The sequence below is a fragment of the Platalea leucorodia genome, assembly GCF_965183815.1.
Source record: "Platalea leucorodia genome assembly, chromosome: 3".
NCBI classification, from domain to species: domain Eukaryota; kingdom Metazoa; phylum Chordata; class Aves; order Pelecaniformes; family Threskiornithidae; genus Platalea; species Platalea leucorodia.
In genome coordinates, this window is record NC_138825.1 from 124,426,128 (window position 1) to 124,435,437 (window position 9,310).

The window sequence follows — 9,310 nt, forward strand, 5'->3', positions numbered from 1 at the left end:
CCGCCGCCGCTCCCGCCGCTGCCTCCCCCCCCCTCCCGGCGCTTAACTGGAGTGGGACGGGGCCGCCTTTGCCCCGCCCCTCCGCCAATCAGCTCGCTCGTCCCATCGCTCGGTGGGCCCGGCGAGGCGCCTATTGGTCGAAGCCGGCTCGCACCAGGGGAACGCCAACCAATAGGAAGGCGGCGGGGCTGGTGTGACGGCCGGCGGCGGGCGCTGACTGGGCAGCGGCGCCCATCGCCACACGCGAGGCGCCGGCGGAGCGGGAAGGCGGCGGGAGGAGGCGGGCGGCCCAGGCACCGCGGCCCACGCACCCCCGCCCAGGCCCGGGGGGTCCCGGGGAAGCCACACCACCCTCCCCCGCGGCCACCAGCCCCGCTCCACAGCTCCTTTCCCGCCCCCCCCTTCCTCAGGCAGCCCCCGGGATTGCAGCCCCCGGGATTGCAGCCCGGCCCGCCCTCCCTGCTTCAGGCGTGAGGCGGGTTTTTTTCACTTGTTCTGTATTTAAGTCACCTGCTGTCCTTCTCCTCAGTGGCACTTCTCCTCCGGAGTCTCCCCCTTCGCTCAGATTCATCCCAGCCTGCTGTGAGTCAGGATGCGAGACCTCACCTTGCAACCTTGGCTAGCTCTCCACCTTTGACTCAGCCATATGTCCCCTACGGATGCCCAGCTGCCATCTCATCCTTCAAGGTGTGAGGTTCAGCTTTTAGGCTTCTTTTCTGCAGGTTTTTTGTTTGTTTGTTTTAAAACGGACTGAAAATACCATGCCTCATTTCCAGGTCTTTGCTAACACTGCGGGACACGCTCAGAAGTGACATTAACCACCACCTTTAGCACGATAACCCCATTAATTGGCCTATTCAGCAATCCCATAACCTGCAGCCACTCAAGGGCATCGCAGTTCACAGGGGAGAGGCTGTGCAGGTCGTGCGTGGGAAGCAGCCTACCACTAAGGTCCTTAGCTCCGGCATTCCCAGCTGATTTGCGATCCGCCTTTAGATCCAGCTCCCATGAAGAATTTTGCAGCTGAGCCACCCTTACAGCTGAGGAAAGCTGCTGGTACCATCCTCTAAAGGGCAGTGCCAAATGCTGGAGTTTCCCCTTTACACCTCAGTTTTTAACTGAGAAACTACCAGAAAAGACACGCTGAACTTAAGCTGAACATCACCAGTTCTAACTCCAGTTTTTATTTTTCACTCAAGTCAACAATCTGTTGTTAAAATAAACCCAGATCCAGAGAGATAAGACAGCAACAGCTTCTGCCTACTGCATAGACACACACAGCTCAACAAAGGAGGGACCACATCATCTCTATTTCCAAACCCTTCTGCTTTCAACTTACCGTGCAGATCATGAGTTTTATGCAATCCCTGTCACAAACATTGTTAGACACCCCCCGGATCTGTCAGGCTTGTGATCCCAGTTGTAACAGTGACTTGACTGAACCTCACAGTCCCTCCCTTGGGGGCCACCCCTACAATCTGTCAAAGCAGAAATTCTTTTTTTGTTTTTACATTGAGATCTGGAATTGGCAATTTGCCACAAAAATCCAACCTGTGGGGGCAGGCAGACATGACAAGCAGGCGGAGACAAGCTCCACCAAGCACTGCTGAGGTTTGTTTTCACCCCTCAGAAGGAGGCAGCCCTTCCTGTGAGACCTGACAGAGGGAACAGCCACTCACTTTTAACCACACCTAATTGCAGCCCAGCACACAGGTATTCAGCTACAAGCAGAGGTAGGATTATCTAGTACTGAATTAATCAAGTTGTTTAGGCAGAGGGATACACTCCTTTCTAACTCCACCATAAGCCATTGCACCCGCACCAGGGTCAAGGGACAGGGTCCCTTCAGACCTCAGCAATCACCTGCTCAACGCTTTCCATTCACCATAGTCTGAACAGGGGGACCAGGACACCTCAGAACTGGTCAAACTGTTTACACTGTTGTGTCACTGTGACAAAAAAAGACGGACATTTAGAACCACTTTCCTTTTTGCATCCAGAGCTACTCTGTACTTCAGTGACTCCTGTAACCTCCACTAAGCACTTAACTCTGCCAACTCACTATCCCTAAGGAGGAAGCTCAAAAGCCTCAAAGAAACCACGAAGGACAACTGAGAGCATGGTTCAGAGACCACCTAGACACCCTCCAGAACAGGAGGAACACAGAAAGCCAGGTCACTCGGTGACAGGGGAAGGATCCCCACCCCCTGACAGCACCACAGGCTGGCACTGAGGACACCACCACGTAAGTCTCTTAAAACCACCCGAGGGTCCGAAGGTTCCCCTCATCACTGCATGCCCGAGGGGACACTGTTCCTTCTGGTAGATCTGAGGGTGCAGCCCTTTGCCATGCAGCTTGCTGTGCAGCCAGGCAGAGCTGAACTGAACAGCACAGTCAAGCAGACGCTCCAGATCTGAGAGAGCCAAGACAGAGCCTTGTGTTAACGGATGGATCTTGACCAGGTACAAGACCTCATTCTTAATGATGTTCCCTGGAAAGGGTCAGAAATGAGGAGACAATAAGGATATTTTTTATCAAGATGATGCAGACCTACGGCTCCGATCACTCTGACTTCTGCCTCAAGGATCACAGCTAGCAACACCATTCCCCATATCAGAGGTGGCACACAAGTAGACTTACAGCTGGGATTAGACTGGAAGATAGTCTCTTCCCACTACCCCTGAAGCAGACCTTCCTTTCTTCCACGAGTACAAGCCAATCCAGTCACACGCACGAAGACAGTTCACTGTGCTCACGCAGTGCACTCAAGCATCCGAAGCCTGTGGCTACAGGCTGCAAGCCTTGTCCTCAGCAAATGGCCACATACCCTCAGCTGGATCAACCAGAAGCCGTAAGGCTAAGGAGTAAAATGTTCACACATGCAGCTCTGGATCTGTAGACATCCCACCCACCTTCCTCCATCTTTTTGCTCTGCCACTATGCCCTGGAACTCACCCAGTCCTGAAAAATATCTTTGGTCTAAGAGAGTGTAGCAGATGGGATCGGGTGCACGGAGGGCATCCAGCGCCCGGCTGCGGTCAAATTCCACAGACAGGATGTCAGAAGCAGGATCAGCCCTCGGAGATGAGCACCAGTGCATTCGGCAGTTGTAGAAAACAAGGAAGCCTCCGCTCTCAAAGTGCAGAACCAGCCTGGGAGAAGCAGAGAAGTTAGTGCCTCTCACCAGAAACATCCCTGAACCATTTGTTATATTCTGCTCTGGCTGAAGAGACTTGCACAGAAAGGAAAGAGCAGAAAGAGGCAGCAGCGTAGCAACAGAGTGGAAAAGCTACTGGAAGGTGAGAAAAGAGCTTGTAAGCTTGGGGAGAAGCACACAGTGAGGCATCAGCCCTTGCACATGCCCACGCATTCTCGTGACAGCCAGGGAGACATCTCGAAGTACCAGTTGCCCAACCTTGTACCCTAGTCCAGCTCTCCCTTCCCTGCAGCTTATCACTACACACGCGTGCGTGCACAGGGTCACAGCAGGCGCTCCAACGCACCAGGCCGCCATCGCAACGCAAGGTAGCCTCTTTAAAGATTTCAGCCAAGAAACTTGGTTGTGAACCCACACGACTTGTGGACAATCGTTCTTTCTGCTGCCCTGTGGTCCCTAGCCGAGAGACAGGAGCAGGCAGGGAGATGTATCAGCATCTTAGCTCTCCCCAGCAGGCAAGCCAGATGACCAAGGGCTCCAGCAGTAGGGTGCACAGTCAGGGAAACTGATGCTCCAACCTGCACACAAAACTGACTCTGTCTGAAACTATTTGTGTGGAAATAAAGCAACCCTTCAAAAGGTTGCAGGATGAGGGAGCAGGGAGTGTGTCCCTACCAAGTACACCACATACACAGGGGCCGGACACCCTCCTTGTACGTTATTAACCGCTCAGGTTAAACAGCTCACAAAAGCAGAATCCACGCTATCTTCCAGTACGTACCCCTTCCTTGTTCAGTACGCTCCCAGCGGGACTTAAGACACAGACTGTTGCTGTTAAAGGCAGCAGTGCATTGAAAACACAAGCATGGCTCCAACCAGTGATCCCAGCTGCCCTAGATGTATGCTGTTTATCCAAGGCTTTTTTTAAACATGTAATTGGGAGAAACTGGCATTTTCAGGGCATCATTCAGTCTGGCATCCTAAAAGTTCTCTTTGAATAAAAATCTTAACCAAGCTGGTACTGTGATCCCCAGGCTGGCAGGCAACATGCACCCCAGAAATGCACTGTGGGTTCCCTGGCTGGACACACCCCACACCCACTCATGCCATCTCTCATGCCTACTTATCTCAAGAATTATCAGAGAAAAGACAGGGCTAAGAGCACCCCCAGACAAATTTAGTTTGAGACAGAAGAGTGCCTCTCCAGAATGAGAGGCAGGGAGAACGCAGAGTTTGTAGGGACTCCACCAAATACCTGGGTATAGGGTCTTTCCAGTCCCCCCTCTTATTGGCTTTGTTTGCTCTTGAGAACTCGTTTGCCCGAATGCTGCCAAACAAGCCGAAATGGAAGCGCAGCCAGTGGCCCGGACCCTCTGCTGCATCTGGAAATTCAGATCTTGAGTGTTGAAGTTCCTGCAGCTCCTCCTGGGGATGTGTCTGTGGAGCACAAACACGTTCTTGCCCACCCTGGGCAGGAGAACTTGCCCCACTAGCAGCCTCTCTTTGCAGCGCTGTCTCTTCTGCAGTTGGTCCTAAGGGACCTTCAGCTGCCACAAATGCCAGGTACAAGTTCTTCCCATGAACCTGAGAAAAAAGGTGGGAAAAAAGGTACTGAGGATCCACATAACCTCTGGATGTTTCCATGCAAGTGACTATTTTCTACAACCTCTTTTAGATAGAAGGCACATCACCCCACCCTGAACACAGGTTTCATTAGCATCTGAGCCATTCCCATCAGAGCTGCAGTCATCCTCCCAACATCCCTTCTTCATCTACATGAAGCATCAGGCATTCAGATGCAACTCCAGTGTGAAGCCCTCTCAGAGGCTCCTGTCAGGCCAAAGAGACACACCAGGACAGACAGGGTTTCCAAGTCTGTCATCACTGCTTCTCATTCACCTCCCCATTTTGTGCTGGCCTCAAGTGTCTCAGGCTAGGGTGACATAATTCAAGGGTGGCTCTGAAATCACAGCCTAGCCACAAATGACTGTTGAGCAACTCACATCTGTGTCCCCAGCTGAGACGAGCATGTAATCAGAGGTGAAGCTGCACTAGCATTTGGTCCATCAAGTCCAAATCATCATCTGAAGGAGGTCAGGCAGGTGAAACCCCCAGCAGGACTGGCCCAGTGTGACTATCTCACAAGTGCCCACAGCATAGACATTTCAACCTAGCCAGGTGAAACCCTGCCCTCTGGTATAAAGGAAGCAACTGTGCAAGTTCACAGCTGCAGGAAACAAGGCTGCTGCTTCTGACATCCACATACTGAAGAAATCAACTCTCATCTTCTACAAACAATCCTCACCAACACCAATTCCTCTTCCCTTGAGGAGCACAGAACCAGTGCGTTGGCATGACTGACCAAAGCTGCAAAGAATTCCAAGCATCTCCATGTCCTGCAACAGCCTTTCCTCACAGTAACCTCGATCCCAAACTTTGCAACACAGAGCAGTACTCCAAAACGGGCATTCACATCTCTTCGGCCACACACACCTATTTCGTGGCTATAAATAAAGCCTATGGTCCACCTCAAACACAAGCTCGGTGCCATTTCTCAGGTTATGCACCTTCCGTGACCCAGACGTAGGACAATGGTGGTTTGCCTCAGACTTGCCATGGACCAATAAGTTCATCTTTAGTCCAGCTCACCTGGGAGTCCTGGAGCCTCAGGGCATTCAGATCACTCACATTGATCTTCCGGCTGCTTCCCCCCACCTTGGCCACCACTTGTCCCACAAAAGGGGAGGTCAGCAGCTGGAACTTCCTCACTGATGGGCCCTCCGGCATCTCCAGCAGCTGTTGAGGGAACAGCTCGGTGCCCTAGACTTGAAGGAAAGTTGCAACTCAGAAATACAAAAAACAGTCAGAGCTGAGCCCACCACAATCTCCTCACCCCCATTTTCCTTCTCGAGTCCCTGTGGCAAAGTCCATGGAGAGAAACAGGTTCCTTTCAGACCCAAGGAGGTGGGGGAATTCCCATCCTTGAGGATATTCATAGTTCAATCAAATAAAGCCCTGAGCAACCTGCTCTAATGGTAGTTTTCACCCCACAAGAAGGAATTTGGCCTGGGGATCTCCAGAAGTCCTTTCTTACTGCAGGTTCTCCAGGAGTCGTAGAGGACCTTAAATTACTGTTTAGCATTTCTCCCTGCACCAGGAACAAGAGCTCACCTAACTCCAACCATTCCCTCAGCCACAGCCTTGATGTCCCAGTACAAAGGAGGAACATACCATTACGTCGATATTCATGAACCAGAACCAACGCAGGCCATGGTGAGCCATCCTTTTCCTGATACAGCCACCAAGGCAAGCACTGCTCCCTGATCAGCACCGGAGGTAGCTCATCCCCTCCCCTTGCTTTACCAGCTGCTTGCCCCACTGACTGCAATGGGATGGGGCCAGTTAGGGAGCATTCATACACTCTGCTAGCAGCATCTGGGATCAGAAGACTCTGGATGAGGGGGAGATGAAGCAGCACCATCCTACAGCACCCTGTAGCTCCCGCCAGGAAGTCACACCAGTACATAAGGGGTTATTTCTGGCATGAAATCCCAGCCACATGTCACTTGCAGTTCTTCTGAGGACTTCTGCCAGGACTGCATGTACAAGAAAGCAGGCTCCAGGAGATGGAAAGCGTGGTTTGGCTTTCATCCCACAGTGCCAATTCTCCCTACAGACCAATCCCAGAGACAAGCACTGACCAGAGGCTCAGCTTCAAACTCCACAGCGCTTGATACAAGGCTCTGAGCTACCCGAGATTGCTGCTGATTTTCACATCAAGCTATCTTGTGCATGGTCCCCCACCAGAAGAGACATTACCACCTCATGCTAGCATCTTGGCTTCTCTGCTGTCTGGGCTAGCTCAGATACAGCAGCCCATGCTTGCATCAGCTCAGAGTGACTGTGAAACCAAAGCCTTCACTGCCACACGCTCCTGCCACAGCAAGGGGACATCCTTGCCCACTGACGCTTTTAGCCCAGAAGAGGCATTTAAGCCAGCAGCCACCTCCACGGGGCTGTGAACAGCAGCAAGGTGTGGACATGCCCTCAACAGGAGCAGGCAAGGCAGCATGGCTGTGAAAGCCTTCATGTGCTGCAGCACAAACCAAATCCCTTTTGGAAGAGCTCAAGAGGAAAACAAGTCAGGGAACATTACCTGGATCCACGACATAAAAATAAAGATATTAATTGGTCATACAAACTAGCTTTACTAGGAGTAAAAGACTGAGCTTTATTCCTGTGTCTCCTAGGGCATGGGATAATTATTCATAGGCCTGCTCCAGTTTCACCCCCAAAAAATGCATATTGTGTTCAGACTTTAGTCAAAAGCCAGCTGCAGATCAAGAGTCAGCCAAAGAGATGGTCCTGCTGCCAAAGGCACGAGCAGCAATCTGGATCCCTGGGAGCAGCATTTGGCCACTGGACACAGATCATCCAAGGGGTCTGCCCATGCCCCAGGCCCTTTGGGTCTTCCTCTTGACCATCCAGGCACTGGCTTCACATCAGGCAGCACGGCACGAGCCCCAGGACAGCTCACACAGCCCAGAGCTCAGACCCCAAGAAAGCTCATCATCTGCAGAGCTGCACAGCTCTGATTACTGCTGATTCAGTTCACAACAGGCTCATTGTGAGACTACAAATGCTGAGCATTTGGTAAGGTTTTAATGAACATGCTCTCACAGCTGTAGCTACTCTGGACAGCAGAGTAATGCTCCTCTTTGAGAGAAGAGCCTGCCCTTTAGAATCATAGAATCATTAAGGTTGGAAAAGACCCTTAAGATCAGAGTCCAACCATTAACCCAGCATTGCCAAGCCCACCACTAAACCATGTCCTCAAGCACCACGTCTACACATCTTTTAAACACCTCCAGGGATGGAGACTCAACCACTGCCTTGGGCAGCCTGTGCCAGGGCCTGACTGCCCTTTCGGTGAAGAAGTTTTTCTTAATATCCAACCTAAACCTCCCCTGGCACAGCTTGAGGCCGTTTCCCCTCATCCTGTCCCTTGTTACTGGGGAGAAGAGACTGACCCCCACCTTACTACAACCTCCTCCTCCTTTCCCTCAGGGCATCAGAAGAACCAGCATCTGCTGTCTCTGGTCTCCTCCTTCTCTCCATGGATCTCCCTACTTCATCTTTTCACTCCAAATCTAACTTCAGTCTCTTCCAAAATGCTTCCTCCTCCAAAGAGGAGGAGGATAATAACAAGCTCCAGCCCTCTGCAGGACATGACACCTGTCTCCCCAAGAGCATGACTACTGCACCCCAGAACCTGTCCCAGCAAGCCACCTGAGCTGGTACCACTACAGGTCTGGGGCAGGGAGACAGGTCCCCAGGAGAAATCCTCCCCATGTGTGGGCTCATTTCCAGTCTTCCTGCTCAGACAGAAGCCAAACACCTGCACTGGAACATAACAAGGAAAAGGCTTCCAGGTTCATCCACCTCAACCCAGCTTCACCTGCACACCCACACTTCCAGCTCACCTGCGCCCAGGGATTGCAGCCCCACACCCTGCTGCAGAGGAAGGCCCACCACAGCTTCACACCCCTGCACAAGGCTCCTGCAGGGATTTCAAGGCACAGCCCTGACCCTCCACATGCAATTAAGGGCATGCATAGCTCACCCTCTTCTCACGCTTATCCAAGCATTAACTTGCAGCTCTCAAAAACAACTGAGCCACGAGTTCCCCCCCGCCCCCTCACCCTGGGGCAGGGGAAGCAGTCTGCTTGTACCAGAGTACTGGGGAAGGAGGAATAACCCAACACCTTCACACACACTGTGCAGAGCCCCAGAGTGGGCACCCATAGCACACACCCCTTGAGCCCGACGTTCCTGAATCCAGCCCTCCAGCCACTGCCCTTCCCAGGCTCACCCTGTGCACGCATCTGGGGAGCAGACCACTCAGCCTTTCTCCCCTACTTCATTGTCCCCCTTCTGCTCCTCTGTGCTCCAAAGCTCTTCCTCTGCCCCCAGCCACCTCCCACAGCATCTCTACCCTCTCCTTAACCAACCGACCCACCCTTAGTATCACCTTCTGCACCCAAAACCCTTCTACCCACCCACCCACTTTTATAGGGGAGGAGGACCCTCCCAAATAGCAGGGGAGCTCCCCAGTTAGCTGGTGTGGGAGGAATGGGCGGGGTTTCAAGTGC

General features: G+C 52.5%; 1 protein-coding gene across 1 annotated transcript; it reads right to left on the reverse strand.

Annotated features, from left to right (window-relative positions):
• Window positions 1–2,175: 2,175 nt before the first annotated feature.
• NEIL2 (nei like DNA glycosylase 2) lies at window positions 2,176–5,951 on the reverse strand (the record flags this gene model as incomplete). Its single annotated transcript, XM_082305678.1, has 4 exons — window positions 5,808–5,951; window positions 4,414–4,742; window positions 2,957–3,153; window positions 2,176–2,492 (listed from the first exon to the last, which is right to left on the reverse strand). Exons 1-4 carry the CDS (start codon window positions 5,943–5,945, stop codon window positions 2,176–2,178), a joined length of 981 nt encoding a protein of 326 aa, XP_082161804.1. The 5' UTR covers window positions 5,946–5,951.
• Window positions 5,952–9,310: the final 3,359 nt, after the last annotated feature.